The following is a 17,575-nucleotide window of genomic DNA, read 5'->3' as shown; positions in this document are numbered from 1 at the left end:
CTTTGTGTACTTACATGTTAGCAGGTATATTAGTACGTTGGCTTCTCCTGCAACAAAAGGAGCAAAAATATGATCCCTTAGTGTAGAGACCTAAATCTTTACAGCAAGCACAGCTGCTTGCACATCCTCTCAGCACTTTGAGATACAAGCAACTCACAGATAAACACTGAATCTGTGGAAAAGAAAGGATATTTGACAATGTTATTTTGAGTTTAACAGTGTTGTTAAACATTAGCATGTCTCTTATATTCACATGAATAATTTACTTCAGCAGAGCTGAAGTATGCCGAAGAGAACATATTATGAAAATAAAAGTGTCACCTGAGTTAGTCTTTATTGGATTTGCTTTTTTAACTGTAGAAGGGAAAACTTTTTACTCTAGTGCCTGATGGAAAACTGTGAAAATGTACTGACAGCCTAGTTCTCTAACATTTCTGTAAAGTCTGTTTTGTCTTGTGCTCCCAATTCAAAGGCTATTTGTATGACTTCTTTTTTGTTTTCTTTTACTTAAAGTTCATACATTCCTATTGTTCTTACTGAAGTAGTTTCTGGTTTTGACAACCTTTTTTTCCACTGCTGTTGTTATTGGTGTTCAAAATACACTAGCTTTCTTTTTTTCCCAGACAAAAAGCCAAGACCAACAATAAATTAACTCCCGTTTTAGTGAGCTTGTGAAGTGAATGAATGTAAAATAAAAAGAGTGGATTTATCAAATGGCAGTTTGTTAGAGCCATTGGAATATAAAAGCTATTGACGAGAGGGTAATGGTGCTTCTAAGCTATTTTTTAGTTTTTCATAGAAATTAGGCAGCAGAAGTAGCTGCACTTTGGTTTTATGCCATTTGTTCATAGTAAGAAGGAAAAGGGAAATGGGCTTAGGGCTTGGTGTGTGTGGGTTTCCCCCTTCCCTCCCGCCCCAAGAATTAGCAGAACAGATCTGAATAGGAATATTTTTTCAACTTTGTGTGATGCATCATTTAAATGGAGGTTGCAATAATTTCCTCAAGCTAAAGTTTCTCAGAAAAACTGTATCAAATAGAGCCACTTAGAATTGGTGAAGGAAGAGTTGAAAGAACTTCCGCTTGGGAGGAAAATGTTATGGGAAATTGTTTATGTCCTGAACTGCTATATAATTAGAGTAGGAGGATGCGGTTTAAAAAGCAGTCATATTCATGTAACTTTTGCTGCTGCACTGTCAGAAGAACTGTCTGGACAAGATTCTGTCTACATGATACTATTTATTTACGGTTGGACTGTAATGTGTATAGTTCTATCCATGCAAGAAAAAGTTAAAAGAACATTAACACTCTGTGGCTTAGAGTTTGAATGCTAGGAGCTGTTGCCTTTTGATCCCCTTACATGTGTGAGTTCAACTAGTCTTGAATACATGATCACATATCCAGTTTTGATGAGACAGCAGCACAGAATGAACATGTTTGTGGAATAAAACAGTGGTATGGCATGAAACAAATTTTTGCTGAATTTTCGTCATGTCTGTCACATAAATTAGACTGTGTTAACATGAGGTATAAGGAGTTGGAGTGACATTTTGGAGTGAGTGTGGTGCAAAGAGAGGGTCTGCAGTAAGCTCTGAAATTATTTCATGTGGGCACACGTGCATGCAGGTAAAATGATCATGGTACGATGGTGAGAAAAAGGATCATTACTGAGTAGGGGAATAAGGAAGGAGTTTTCTTGATTTCCCCACCAGATCTGTATTTATTAGGACTTAGGACTGTCAGTTTATGCAGGTGATGTAGAGGCAATTATATTTTTACCTCACAGAGGAATGAGGGGGATCTCTTTCACCGACTATGGCACATAATGAATGAAATCCTTGACCTGCGAAGGCAGGTCCTTGTCGGCCATCTCACCCATGATCGAATGAAGGATGTCAAGCGACACATCACTGCTCGTCTAGATTGGGGCAATGAGTGAGTACATATAACAGTAAATGAAAATAGTGTCATCTGATTAAAAAGTCACAGCTTTAGGCTCATTTTAAAGAACATTATAATTGTTCAAGTTTTTCTAAATTCAGCATGACTGCCCCATGTGTGTTCTTAATCTTTATTGCATGCTGCCGTATGAAAGTAAGTTTTATTCCTGTTGATTCAAGTTCATTTCGTTATTTTGTTCAGGGAATACAGCCAAGCAGCTTTGATGCTATCCAGTCTAAATTAAAAATAAGCTGATGTTTTGGCATCTGATGGATTTTCTTTTTTATCTTCTTTTCTGTGGTTGTCATTTAAATTGACAATACTAGTGTGATTCACATTGTACAGCATCCACAAGAGTACAAAGGACAGTATCTATTGTACAATGTGAAATAGATTTTAAAATTGTGGAAAACCATATTCTATTAATGTTACAAAGTGAAGAAAGGGGAGGAATCACCTGTGAATGGTGAATGCAGCCAAAATACATTAAAATAAAACCAAACCCAACTGTAGAATACCAATTAACATGTACATTGTTTGTTGGAGTGCTTCTGTTAACTCATTGCTTCTGTTTACATTTAATTTATTTCCCTTGTATGTAGAAACTACATACTGTTACTCCATTTCTCATGCAGGCAACTGGGACTTGACTTAGTTCCAAGAAAAGAATATGCTATGGTGGATCCTGAAGAGATCAGCATTACAGAACTCTACAGGCTGGTATGTGAACATAATACTCAGTTTTCTTGTTATTAAATTACTTACTGATGATTTAATGGCAGCTTTCTTCTACTTAGCCAAAAGTACCTTTTTTTAATCAAATAAACTGTCACTTCATAATCGAATGAGTTTTGGTATGAGGACAGAAGTTCTTCCAACAGTTATGTCATCTCTCTATGAGATGCTTTGATTTGATATCAAATTGCGTGTGCATACCTGCTCATTTTATATGTTATTTGTTGAAATTTTGTTTTCTGATATAAAAATTGTGACTGCTAATATGAATTAAATCATCAATAAAAGCTTATGAGACTCTTATTCATTAGAGCTTTAACTGGCCTGTGAGTCCTGTTAGATAATATTTGAGGAAATATTATACTCACAGTACAAGTATTGTCACAATCGTACTGGGCAGTTGGACTTGTAAAATATTTTAATGTAAATAGCAGGTAAACTGCATAGAAAAGCTTTCATTTGGGTATAAAAGCCCATCTTGCTTTAGTAAAACCAGCACTGATATTTCTTATTCTGATTTAATCTCCAATAAGGTCTAAGAAAACTTAATTTAAGGGGACTCTGGCTCATGTTTAAGTACTGCAGCTGTCACAAATACACAGTTCTGAGCCTTACTTGCTTAAGACTAAGCTTTTATTTAAACTAAATTTTATTTAACTTTTGTATTTAAATATAGAATAAAGCAAAAATATAATTGCTGCAGTATGCTGTAGAACTGAAACTATAATGTTTTTTGATAATTTTTAAATACGTATGTTGATAACTTCTAATGTCAAGCCTAATAGTAATTTCTTTATGCTAGAGTCAGTATACCTTTGGGCAGTTTCAAAGTCGTATGTAATCTTATGGAATCCTGTTGAAGCACTAGATGAAATACAGTGAGAAACTATTAATCATAAGAAGAACCATACAGAGGAAACATAACCCAGAAAACTAACGATGTAATTCATGGAGTGCACTTTCAAAAATAAAGAGGAAAATAAAAACCAAGATAACCTCAGTTTGAAGTCTAAGTGGCTTAGAAAGATTGCAGTTTAAAATTATTTTTAGTACAATGTAAGAGAGAAATAGTACAACTTCATGTTCTATCCTTAATGGATGATTAAAATGGTAAATGTATAAACCGCAAAGTCGCATCCACAGAATTTATCAGCTTCTATATAGCAGAAGGTTATAAAATATAAATGGAATTTTTTCCATTTTAAAATAGCAATATTTAGACTTCTGAAAACATTTTTTGTGTGTTTGAATACTAGGATATCAGATCATTAACTATTTACACCAGCTATAAAATACTGTATTGTTACATCACAAAGATTTGAAGTGATTTAGAATTTTTGGAGTAGAAAAAAGGTAAACTTCTAGAGGATGATGATGTTCTCCTAGAGAAAACTGATGCAGTGCAATACTGGGAAAGTCACTTTCTTGCATTCTCCTTCTTGGATACACACACCAAAAAAAAAGAGGAAAATTTAAAAAAAAGTTACCATTTAATACATGAAATAAAAATTTAAAGATTGGGATTAAGAAAGTAGTTCAGTATTGTTTTTACCTTTTTTTGAGATTTTTATGATTAATTCAAACTGGCTGCTGTTGTTTGTGGTTTTTTTAGATGGAGCATCGTCATCGAAAAAAAGACACACCAGTACCAGCTAGCAGCCACCATCTTTTTGTCCAGATGAAGAGTCTCATGTGCTCCAATTTGGGAGAGGAACTGGAAGTAATCTTCTCCCTGTTTGATAGTAAAGAAAATCGACCCATCAGGTACCACATGATTTTTCACTGGAATACTGATTTTACATTAGTTTTATCAATATGCACTGTATGCTTTGCTACACGTAACAAATTTTGCATTTAGGAACAAGCAGAAGATAGTATTGATTCATGATAAATTTTGCTTCATGTTGAAATTGAGTGTCTATACTTATTAATTTGTAGTATCATTTTAGGTGTAAATTATATATATATATGTTCCTCTTGTTTATGTACTTCAGTTTTCAGTTGGTTTTGTTTATGTAGGAACACAGATAAATTAATGCATATAGAGTGAATGTTACTTCTGCAACCTAGTCACTTTTCAGTATCTCTATTTTCCTCTCTCCCAATCAGTGCACATTCAGAACTTGTCCTGTAATATTTATGAGATGAATTCTCTTAGGTACATGAGACTGGAGGGCTGCCCTTAGTGAGTTAAGAATCTTTTTGGAAAAGGAGCCTATACCTCAAGGGGGAGGGGCCTGTTCTTCAGTGGAACATTCAAAGCCAATCTCACATCCACTTACTGTTTATTTGGCCTCTTTTTTCAGCTGGGAGCTGATCCTGGAACCACTCTTTTTCTCCTAGAGCTTCAATTCTCTGAGACCCCTGATAACTTTTTAATTTTTAAAAATCCAGTAGTTAGTTTTACTCCCAGCACATTTCTGGCTAAAAGAGAGGACATGGGGGTGAACAGTAACAGAACCGTGATGTACTCTAAGAAATGTGAGCACAGTAGGAGAGCAGAGTTTAGTGTAAGAGCCTTACAAATTCTGTTTGAGGAATGTGCCAGGAAGATTGAACCACCATGCTTGTGCAGAGGTGATGGGAGATCACCTGCTGGTCAGAAGGCTCCCATTAATAATTTGCTGCTGGTTGTTGGCCACTGTATTCTTCTCTGCTCTCCTCATGATAGAAAGAACATGTTTTGGAGGCAAAAAACCCCATTATCTGCTTTAAGACTGGCCACTAGAGAAATGAAAGACTAGACTTCAAAACAAAAAACCACTTCAGATAAGACAGGTCGCAAATACATGAAAGGAAATATAAGCTACTGCTCTAAGCTTGTTAGTGGGGTAAAAAGTGTTACTTGAAATGTGGGCAAAGCCATGACTCTGTATTTACATATGAAATAGGAATTTGGGCTGAATTTGATAAAATTGTGTCTGTGCTTTGTAGCTGGGCAGGATAAGTAAACAGTGATGTGAAGCAAGGTTATGCTAAGTAAATTGATTTTTATTGTTAATGGAATCATATATAAGCAACTATTGTTACTCTAATACTGCTGCTAAATGCTGACACTTCATTCTGGCCTGCACTTGCGACATTAATCACCAAAACACAGTTTACTGTAATTTCTGAGAATTTAAAGTGCATCAGGGCACATCTTTTGTGTTCATTCCAGTGAATGCCACAGCAGATGATAGATTTAGGAGAGACCTTCAGACCTTGACAGAAAACAATTTGGGTGTTATGGATTGCTGAAAACAAGGTTATGGCAGTAGTGGTAGTATGAAAGCAAATGGATTGGATTTCATGTTCACATGAAAGCACAAATTCTAGAGCTGTTTGTCACATGCTTGCTGTGATCTGACCTTTAGTTATTGATTCCTGACTCCAGGGTCTGTTTGTAGCTGCTTTATTATGTGTGAAGTTCCTCATCCCATTACTGGCCAATCTTGAAGAATCCATGAATCCAGTGGCCTTCTGGGGCTTGGGGGGAATGCCAAGATGAACTTTGTGAAGGTAGTTTGCGACCATCTACAAAACAAACAAGCATATGCCCCCACAACAGCAAAACCACAACAAAAACCCTTCCAAGAAACAAACAGAAAACTCTCAGCATGTTGAAAAAGCTGAAACCAAGAGAGTTTACACAAGAACACATTAAATGCAAGGTATATCTGTATCACAGAATAGACTCTGGAATGCAGAGGTGTCCAGGCTGAAGATTTAAATGGTCTTCCTGGACTAGACCTGAAATCGACAATAACCAGGCTGTCGCAGAGTTACACCAAAGCTAGTTGGTCTTGGTGCATGACAGTATGGTATGACGTGTAACTTCTATTCAGTACAGATGGGTGGGATATTTCAGAGGTCTTTAGGCCCTGGCTGATGCATGTATGAAATGACCAACCTCCCTCACAAAGATGGTGTATGAGAGGAGACGCTGTCTGAGCTCTGGGTTAGGATACTCTGATCCAGAATGGTTGATAGCATTCAGAAAGAAATATAGCATGTTTGAGCTTGCAGCTCACCTGACTTCTTCATGTTACTGGCCTGCAAGGAACAGCAGTGCTTAAATGATTTTTGTGGCGTTTTTCTTAATGAGGTTATTTTTAATGTATTAGTATAAATATCTGTATATTGCTGCAGAGTTTATCCAGAATGTTTTCACAGATTTTTGAATATTTATACAGTAATGGTAAGATGTAATTTTTACTAACATGCATAGAACAACTTCATTTTGTGATGATGACTTGGCAAATTTGCAATTACTCTTTTGTTTTCTGATCAACTGTAGTGTCAGATACTTTGAAATGGTTTGCTTTTTCTCTTCCTTTATTTTGAAAATATCTGAGTTATTAATAGTGTGGATAGCGTCTTACCATGTGGGAAAGTCTGTGCTTTGGAAAAACAAGCAAACAGCTGAGCTTTGTGCAAGAATAAGGTTGTCCTTAGGCCACTGTTAAGTTGTAGTTTCCTCAGGCAACATTAAGAACTGATCGGACTTAGAACATACTCACTGAACAATGAAAGGTGATGAAACTTGTTGTTGCTATAGTTATAGGTTCTCTCTGAAAAAAGCATGTCACAGCAACAGAGAGAAACCAAGTTATAAGCCAAAAGCACAGCGTGTTAGTGATTCTTGCATTTGACATAGTGGGACTAGAACAGAGTGTCTAATAAGAAAATTTAACATTATTACATGCTAAGAATAGATTAAAATAATACAGGTTTATACATGAGAAAAAAAAATTAGATACCAACACCAAACTGAAAACTATGAACCTCAATGCCAGCACACAACTTTTCTCTAATTCTTGTGACCCATGTGTTTTGCCACAGGAACCAAGTTCATTAAGTATTTACAGCAGGGCTGGATTGTCACACGATGTAAATGTTAGCCGCTGTTTGTCTTTGCAAAGATGACCGGAAGAAGAAAAGGAGAATAGTAATCATTGTAATTACCTTTACACTTTGTACAATATCTTAATGATGATTTCTGTAGCTTAAGAGACGTCCAGACTCCCTGGAAGACAGGAATGTAAGTTTGAATATTCAAAGTCAGAGCAAGAAACTGAGCATGAGTCTCTGTTTTCCTTGAAGAAAAAATTACCCTATTGATATAAACCTGTTCTTCACCCACACTACACTCTTGTTCCTCTTTACTGAAAAAAAACAACTCTAAATCCAAAGTGGTCACCACATGTTTAATATTTAAATTTAGCATTTGCTCCTCTTCATCACCTTTTCTTTCTCTGATTAGTTGTGCTCTGCCCAGAGAGGTTGTCGACTCTCCTCTGGAGATACTCAAAACCTGCCTGGATGCGTTCCTGTGCGGTCTGCTCTAGAAGAACCTGCCTTGGCAAGGGGGTTGGGCTAGATGATCTCCAGAGGTCCGTTCCAACCCTGATCGTTCTGTGATTCTGTGTGCTTGATTAGAAAATAAGTGATCCTGAAAGAACATGCAAGTATATCTTCAAGGCAGGGGGGGGACATCATCAGGCTCTGGAATCTGAGTAGATGTAATGACAAAGAGATACCTCCCTAAGTAAGATTCAGAGTTTAAAACAGGGACTAATGGTTAGCATTTCCTTCTTGTTTAATTCTAGCAGGTTTCGTAATGAACAAATGGACTTTAGAATTGGAATCCAGCTCCAAAGACATCTAAACTTTAGATCTTTGTGTGAATTGCATCTCTAGGCTCCTGTTACAGTCTACAGAGATCTAGTTATAGTCACTGAAACCTAGGAAGCAATACAGCTGGTGAAATGTTTGCGTCTTCATTAGACCATAGTTGGATAGCTCTTTAAAATCCATAGACTGTATTGATTAAAGAACTGCTCAGGATACTCTGAAGTAATTTCGAGCTGAATCCATCTTATTTCTTTTGTGTTTTCTGTTTCACTACTTTAGATGTCAGTCTAAGTTTGAGCCTTCCAGTTCAGAAAGAGTTGATGTTGAATTTATAAACGCTATTGATACTCAGTATTAGTTATTTGACTTCTTGGAATCCATAAGGGAAAGCACTCTGAATTTGCTCTTAAAATATTTGCAAAGGATTTAGAGTAGATGGATCAAAAATAAGTGTGTACAAATTTACTGCTGTTGCTTCAGTATAGAATCATAGAATCATAGAATGGTTTGGGTTGGAAGGGACCTTAAAGATCATCTAGTTCCAATCCCCCTGCCATGGGCAGGGACACCTTGCACTAGACCAGGTTGCTCAAAGCCTCATCCAGCCTGGCCTTGAACCCTTCCAGGGATGGGGCATCCACAGCTGCTCTGGGCAACCTGTTCCAGTGCCTCACCACCCTCTCTGTGAAGAATTTCTTCCTGATATCTAATATCAGGAAAGATATAGAAATATATATCTTGAAATTCTTTTCAGCATGGTTTGTGTGTCTCTTATTTTTATGTTGTGGTAGGCAATGTAGATGTTTAAGGAATATTCTTCTGATTTAACATATAGATTGGTGCTCGTGATCTCATTATATGAGCTACCAGTGCATTTTTAGGATAGCACCTTTTAAAATAAGTAAGAGATGGAAATTAAAGCCAGAAAAGCATTAAGCCATTTATTGTATTCCTTTAGGGCTTTGAATAAAGGAAAATTAGGTAAATTTATAACAAAATAATTCTCAATTAAATAATTTTTTGTCATAAAAGGATGGATAAATGCACGCAATTTCCCCAATATGTGCTAAGAATTACATAATAATACGTTTTTCATGTGAGATGTGAGAAACTGATGTTGAAATAAGTTAGTGACTTTCCCAGAGAAGAAATCTGATGTCAGATAGTGGCAAAAAGATCAGTGAGATGCTTGAGGTTCTTTTTGACCTTCAGACTTCCTAGCTAAGGACTTCTCTAGATTGATAGCAACTGTGATGCATCACTTGCATCTAACTTAGTGTGATCAGCACCTATTTTGGGCAACAGGGATATTTTCTGTCAACTTTAGTAAGCTAGAGATCAATGTTCTTATGTGATCACTTGCCATTTGTTTGGGACAGTATCGAACTTTGCTTTTCTTCAGGCTTCTATTGTTGGTGGAAATTGCCATTAAAAATAACCATTGTGTTGGTGTCTACAATAACATCTGTTCTATTAAGGTAGATTTAATAATAAAACACAAGGTAATTTATGACTTTATTATTGTTGTTAATAAACAGTAATAAATACTATTTTGCAGACTGTTTCTGTATTGATATAATTGTCTGATATGTGTCTTCACACTTCAAAAGGCTTTTTAGAGGACCTGAATATTCTACTTCCTGTATAGAAGAAAAAAAAAGGTGGAAGTTTGCTCTTGATAGTTAAGTATTTAAATCTGAGTGATGACATGCTTATGCACTTGATCCATTAAGACTACAGTTTCAAATCATTCATTTTCTACTTAATTGGTGCACACTAATTTCACTTGACTGTGTATGCATATGTATAAATCCATATTTTCTAACTAAACTAGCTGCTAGGAGTAATTTTTGCTATCACTTAAATTAACAATAAACAGCTGAAGTCAGCCCCTGATGATTCCTTGCGTTTTCCCTGGTGTGTTCTTGCATCTTGCTCCATTTGCCTTTCCTTTTCTGCTTCTCAGTTTTCTTTCGTAGAACAGTAACAGCCCCTGAGTGGGATAGAGCAAGTGTGTGAACGGCACTGCTTTAATGTGGTACAGCCATATGGCTTGTCCCAGTAACATTCTTCCATTTATGCCCTATTACAGCTTCTAACCTTACATTCCTCTTTTTTTTATTTCTGTTACGGTCACAACCCCTGTTTGTGTGCTCTTCAGTGATTTTGTTATTTAAGAAAATAAAAAGCTGTCTTGATGACACTTTAATTTGTAGAACTAATTACACTATTAAAATTCTAATATACAGGCAAAATTTTTAGCATACACAGTTGTAGAGTAGTGTTGTTACTGTATTTGGAAAATTAAAGAGGTCCATGATAACATGTCATGAGGCTTTTTTGTCTTTCAGTTCAGTCCTGGTCACTGCTGAGCTTTTACCAGCTACTTAAAATTGTACTACCTCTTAGTCTGTTTCTAAATTACATTATCGCAAACATACTCTGTCTAGACCTGTTGGGAGTCCAGAGGGTTGTTAATTAGTGTTCTTAAGAAATGATTTTATAAAATCTGTTCTTTGAACCTGGCATACTCAACAAATGTTTCAGAAAAACAAAATCAGAAAGACTTACCATTTCAGTACTGAGCTTTGATGGTGTGGTTTTATAGCATCTAAATTTGTTATGAACAGTTTGGCAGTCTAAGGCTGCTGTCTACTTAAGCAAGTGGTGGCAGCCAGGAGGAGTGGGTTTGTAGAGCTGCAGTTCATGCTAAGCCAAATGTTAACGTGTGTAAACGTTTTAAGCGTTTTCCTTTGGACTAGCCCTGTGGTTGTGTGGACTCAGTGGCAAGGGCGTATGTTCTGGTTTAGTTTTATGCAGAAGAAATCCAGCTCACTAGCTGACACTGTTCAGGGTTGTGAGTCAATGTGGAGATGATCAGATTTTCTTCCAAAGTGAACACCTGATTCAAACCAATCTGGTCGTGTAAACTATAAAATAGTGTATGTAAGATAGAGGTTACGGGATCATAGTTTGAATGTGGGAAAATCCTTGTAAAACATGGAGTAACTCAGCTTACTCATGTAATTTTTACCTTGGGAGTTAACTGAGAACAAAACACATTGCAAAAACAATTTCAGAGTTAAAAGGGGTTATAGACACCTGGATGCCATTTACTTAATGTGAGATGTATGTATGAGAACGTAACTGACCTTAAAACTTTGGGTAAAAGGTAGGATATTGTTAGAGACCCAAACGAAGACTGGAAGTGTAGGTTTTCAACATTTCAGCAGGGTGCAATGATCTTACGTTCTCATGGTCTTTATTAGCTGCTTTATAGTTCTATTGTAATATGTGGTCATTTCTGAGATGAGTGAAGTTTTTGAGGTTGTTCTATTCCTAAGAAATTTTCAATAGCTTCTGTTCTGTTGAGTTGGAACATGAAGATGCTTAGAATTCCCAGCATTTAGGGTATTGAAGGGTGTAGTGATGATTGTTTGCTTTGCAGATACCTTCTCTTGCCAGCACTGTAGTTAATTACATTAACTACTTCTCCTGCAGTTAGATCACACTTACAAAGCTAATAGTATGTACTTCAACAGACTACACAGTTACCAGTTTTGTAGTGGCAGATTTTTGGAGAACTAAAAGCCATCTACTGCTAATACATGCTTTTCCCCCATGTGTACTCATATACTTTACCCAATACAGCTGTTTGTTACAGCAGTGATGACCTTCGTGTAGCCAGAAGGCCCATTTACACTGGAGCTCTAAGAACATCAATCCTTAAATCAAAAATATATTGATTTTTTTTTTTTCCCCCCCAGATCCTGGAAAGATCTCACTTATCAGCTTTTAATAGAATCAGTATAACAAGTTGCAAGGGACAAAGTAACAGCTTAGCTGTTTTCCAGTCAATGTGCATTATTCACAGAGACTCTGTTAACTTTATTTCTTGCCACAAGAATATTCTGCTGTTACAAAAAACAAACCAAAAACCCCCAAAACCTCAAACAAAGTATTTAGCAGATGACTGTGTTAAAAAAATCAAATATTTCAATGTCCTCTGAAATACCTGTGTTTCCAGGGTAGGTACTATAAGACTACTTATTTTTGTAGCACATTGCTCTCCAGAGATCTTGCCTGTTTTTGTAAAGAGAATTTTGAAAACACTAACAGCGCTGGGCAGTGTATTAGAAGAGGGAATAGAGGGTATTAAGCCTGCTGCTTGCATTTGTTTGATTCAGACTGTGGACCCTGTTCTTGCTGTTCTTGGCATTGATGAGATTGTGTAAGAATGCTGCATCATCTCATGCCCAATGTCCCAGCTGCTTTGCTGACCTTTACATTTATGTAGAGTTTGTGCCTTTGTTATGCCAACATACTGCTGTAGAAATTATTTTTCTTAGATCTGCAACATGACACACAGGTCCTGTGCAGCGGTGTCTTTTCTAAACCATTTTCTTAATGTTAGAATTTTTTCCAAATAGCAGTGCTATTAACAGGACAGTTTCAAGGCAGCACTTCAGAAAGATGGAGTGTGGTAAGATTTTCTTTCATTGATACACACTTTGTGTCTGTGTCAATATGATATGAATGTCTTATCACAAATGATTGATGCCTCTGGCCCCATCTGTGTGAGGAACAGAGATAAGTTGGCATGCTAATCTTCCTTTTCCTGTCACCTTGAACAACCTTGTTCGTAACCATCATACTGTCCTCAAATGAGCACAGGTTCTTATGCAGCACAAAGAGGAATTGGCTCCAAGGCCAGTGAAAGCAAACTGCAGTTTCTGTTTTGTGAGCTTTTGATTATATACTTAGTGATTGTGTAAACTCCAGACCATATCAAAGCATAAAAAGATTGCTCTTCCTTTGCTGTACTCTCGACCTCACCTTTTTAGTGGCATTCATACACATTATCAATCTTTTAATCCATTTTTCTTTCCGTTCTGCCATTACTTTAAATCAGTTTAGTCACTTGCCAAAAGTGGAAATCCATATTTTGTTGGTCAAAATATGTACTACTTTGTGTTTTAATTTAATTTTTGCTTTATTTCCAAAAAGCCAAGTTATTTTTTTTACCTTTAAGAAATGAAAATTCCCTTCCACCCTTATTCTATGAAAATCTGAAAGGATTTTGGTATAGTAAGAGAATGTTTAAAGGCATTTTTTGCAACTTCCATCATCATCTTCAAATCTGAGGTCTGCTCTGCTCTAGCACAGTTTAAAGAACTCGACTTTTATTCATCCCTCTAACTAAAGTTTATACAACTGACTATTGTTATCTGTTAACAGTCAGAACAACAGCAAGGAATGGCTTGGATCAAGCTGATAATACATTTCCATTACCGAGAAGGCTGGCTACGGAGGACCCAAGGTGTCTTTCTTCAAAGATATACCTGTGGCCTCTCTTGAGCAAGAGCTCAAAGATTCAGTATTACTTTAAACATGTAAGTGGGTGACACTTAAGTTTCAGTGTCTAGTTTACTTAGGTTCAGTGCTCCAGACATCAACACTCTAAATGCAGGAAGCTCAAATATTTAAATTCTTTGTTGCCTCTAAACAGAAGTCATCTGATCTAACACCCCTAGAGCTGGTTGCCCAGGACTGTGTCTACATGGCTTTAAAATGCTTCCAAGGACGGAAACTCCACAACCTCCCTGGGCAACCTGTGCCAGTGCTCAAGACACCCTCACAGTAAAGAAATTGTTTCCTGATTATCAGAGGGAACCTTATGTGCTTCAGTTTGTGTCCATTGCCTCTTGTCCTGTCACTGAACACCACTGAAAAGAGCCTGGCTCCATCCTCTTTGCGCACTCTTTTCAGGTATCTATATGTATTAATGAGATCCCCTCTGAGCCTCTTCTAGGATGAACAGTCACAGCTCTCTCAGCCTTTACTTCCAGTCCCTTAATCATCTTCATGACCCTTATTGGATGCTTTCCAGCGTGTTCATATCTCTCTTGTACTGGGTGTCCCAGAATGGGACAGTGTACTCCAGGTGTGGTGTAATCAGCACGGAGTAGAAGGGAAGGATCACCTCCCTCAACCTGCTGGCAATAATTTGTCTAATGCAGCCCAGGATACCATTGTCATCCTCTTCCACAAGGGCACACTGGTGGCTCATGCTCAGCTTGGTGTCCACCAGGACCCCTTGGTCCTTTCTGTTGAGCTGCTCTCCAGCTCGTTGGCCCCCAGCATGTACCGGTGCCTGAGTTGTTCCTACCCAGGTATAGGGCTGGTTGAACTTCAGGAGGTTCCTGTCAGCCTGTTTCTCCAGCCTGTTGAGGTCCCTCTGGATGACAGCACAACCCTTTGGTTTATCAAGCACTTCTTCCCATTTTGTCATCAGCAAACTTGTTGATAGTATAATGTGCTTCATCCATATCGTTAATGAAGATGTTAAATAGGACTGGAGCCAGTATTCAAAGGCTTTATTAATGAATAACCCTAAATAAAGAGAGGGGTTTGTTTCTACCATTATCTATGAGAAGTAATATAATTCTGGGGAAAAAAGTGTGTGTGTTCTTTGTCAGTTGTTTTAAGATATGTTTTAGCTGTATCTCAGACTAAGTTACCTGATCCAAATAACACAGAATTTCTGGGAGGAGTGAACTCTGACTAGGGAGGCAGAGTTTGAACTGGGCTTTGTTGTAGTTTTTCAACTACATAGAATTTTTGTAAAGAAAAAATGTACATACATGAAAGTGCTCAGTACAACGCCATTTCATACGTTACACGCAATCTAGGTGCTCCTTATAATTTTTAATCTGTCATTGGTGATAGTTTACTCTGCATTTTCTCCTTGAAATACTATTTTTTAACGTGTAACTTTCACTTCATTAATACTGTTCTTTGAAAATTATTACTGAGATACCTCCACATTATCCATGGATGCTTTTTGTCTTGATGAAGTCTTGGATCCTGACTTTCTCCATGCAAATGTGCCTGCTATGCAGGGCAGGGATTTGAGGTAAAGGAGCTACCAGGGTTTCTGGTGGAGGTGAGCAACCCATGGGAACTAGATGCAGTGAACTAGCTCAGGGCTACTTTTCTTTTATATCATTTCCACAAAAGCATAATCTGCACTTTTACTGGATCACAGCATAGAGTAGCTCAGTGTTATTTTCAGTTTCCTGTGCAATGGGCGCAGTAATATCTCATCTTGCACAGTATTAAAACTGTGCTCACAGCAATTACACAAAATCAATCTCTATATATATATATATATATCTACCTTATAGGTGCAGGAGAGATGAAGCATCTTGGTTTTTCTGGCTAGCAGGCTCTTTTAAGAGCCCTCCATTCTGGTTTAGTCACTTATTTTTCTGTTTTGTCCCTCCTCAGAAACAAGATAAACAAAACCAGCCTGTTTTTATTTACTTATTGCTCATTTAGGAGGTAGTCCTGATTTTGGCAGAAGGGTTGAAACACCTTGAAGGAAATGTAAAGGTCACTTTGGCAGGAGAGATGCCACTGGTTTATTAAGTCATTTCTGCATTTGGAATGAAAATAGCTCTCTAGATGCATAACCTGGTGTGTACACTTTTGAATGTGGTGGTTGATTTATTTTTTTATTGTTGTCTTTTATATTGAGATATATATACACACAATACATGTATAAGCAGGCTTAATTATCTCATTATTGGTGATGTTTAAGAAACCTGGTAGTTTGTCCTTGTGGGCAAGAATGTATTTGGTGTGATTGTAATTGGAAGTCAATATAGGGTTATAAAATGTAGCTCAAAAGAGAAGGCTGAAGTTCCAGAAACTTCAAAAGCTTCCCTTCAGAAAACATGCCTCACTTTTTCCAGTTATTCACTGTGAGCAGCAAGATTCCTACGTGCAGGAATATAGTCAGGACATATATAGTCAGTCAGCCTTTTCTTGGCAGGAGTAGTGAAGTAGTAAAAGTCACAGGGCTTCTCTGCTTGTGTCCTAGATGAGGAGAAATTCTGGAATAGGAGTTGTCAGAGGATATTAGCAAAAAAGTTGTTTGTTGGTCCCAGTCAGACTGGAAATGTGAAGATGTGCCTCAAATGAATAATATGTTTTGCATGAGAATACTGACTTGAACTGCCTGCTGTGGAGTGCCTCCACACCAGAGGTAAGAATGCTAAAGTAGTGGCCTGGTCAGTCAGTGTGCCTTATTAATTACACCTTCATTTACTGTTTTACAAAGCAAAACAGTTGCGAAAGTAGAGTAAAATACACACTCGCTGTAATTGACAGCCTAACCAATAAAGTACTCAACATACAAGTCGTGGTTTAGCCACCAAAACCAGCACAATAAATAATCAAACACTGGAACATGAGCCTCTTAGCTACCCCATGACTGTCTGGGCTACTCACCTTACAGTGTTGTGGTTTAAGCCCAGTCAGCAACTAAGCAGCACACAGCTGTTTGCTCATGTCCTCCTTCCCCCAGTGGGATAGGGGAGAGAATTGGAGGAAGAGGTGTAAGAAAACTTCATGGATTGAGATAAGAGTTTAAAATTTAAAATAATGATACTACTACTACTACTAATGATGATAATATGTAATGGAAAGGAAAACAACAGCAACAAAGTGTTACAACCTCTCACCACCCACTGACTGACACCCAGCCAGTCCCCAAACAGTGTTTCTCTCCAGCCAGCTCTACACAGCGTATATGCTGAGCCTGATGTATTATGGCATGAAATATCCCTTTGGTCAGTTTGGGTAGCTGTCTGGGCTGTGTCCCCTCCAAATTTCTCTGCAAGAAGAACATAGGTGCAGTGTCAGAAACTGGAAAAAGTACTTGGCTTAATGTTTACATTGCTTGGCAATGACTAAAACATCAGTGTTATCAACTAGCTACTGTGAAAAAAAATTAACTCTATCCCAGCCCAAACCAGCACAGGTATGAGGAGGATTTTGTTTGTTTGTTTCTCTGTATCTGGTTTTGACCTGAAAACTGTTCTGGATTTATAAACTCTTCGCAGGACCTACCATGACCAATAAGGAATTTCAAAATCTGTGGGTTGGTATCTGACAAAGATTTCTATAGGTCTGTCCTCTTTCTCCCTTATATATAACTTAAAAAAAAACCTTTGAAAAATAATCAATAGCAAAAATATATTTCATTTATCCCTTGCAAGTAAGTAATTTTTTCGGTAGCTGAGCTTTCCATACTCATCAACAGCAATACTATAAGCAGATGAGATTTATGTAGTGGAAAGAACGTGTATGAAAGGAATGTTTGGCACAGCTGCATCCTTCTGCCAAATATTTTGGCCTTGTGGTAGTTTCTGTAATAAATGTCTTTTCTACAGATTTACATTACCCTTCTTTGCCAGGTGATCCAAAGGGTTCATCCTA

The 17,575-nt window shown here is 37.3% G+C and overlaps 1 protein-coding gene across 1 annotated transcript in view; it reads left to right on the top strand.

Annotated features, from left to right (window-relative positions):
* Positions 1–17,575, top strand: part of LOC104511330 (dedicator of cytokinesis protein 4-like) — a gene marked incomplete at its 3' end in the record, with an annotated part of 69,429 nt that overhangs the window by 10,491 nt on the left and 41,363 nt on the right. The window contains exons 7-9 of the mRNA XM_010153900.1: positions 1,785–1,933; positions 2,575–2,659; positions 4,287–4,438. Coding sequence (XP_010152202.1) covers positions 1,785–1,933; positions 2,575–2,659; positions 4,287–4,438 — 386 coding nt within the window. The remainder of the gene's footprint in view (positions 1–1,784; positions 1,934–2,574; positions 2,660–4,286; positions 4,439–17,575) is intronic.

The sequence above is a fragment of the Eurypyga helias genome, unplaced genomic scaffold, assembly GCF_000690775.1.
Source record: "Eurypyga helias isolate BGI_N326 unplaced genomic scaffold, ASM69077v1 scaffold8036, whole genome shotgun sequence".
Taxonomy (NCBI): domain Eukaryota; kingdom Metazoa; phylum Chordata; class Aves; order Eurypygiformes; family Eurypygidae; genus Eurypyga; species Eurypyga helias.
Note: the sequence above shows the minus strand (reverse complement) of the source record. Positions and strands in the feature narration are given on the sequence as shown.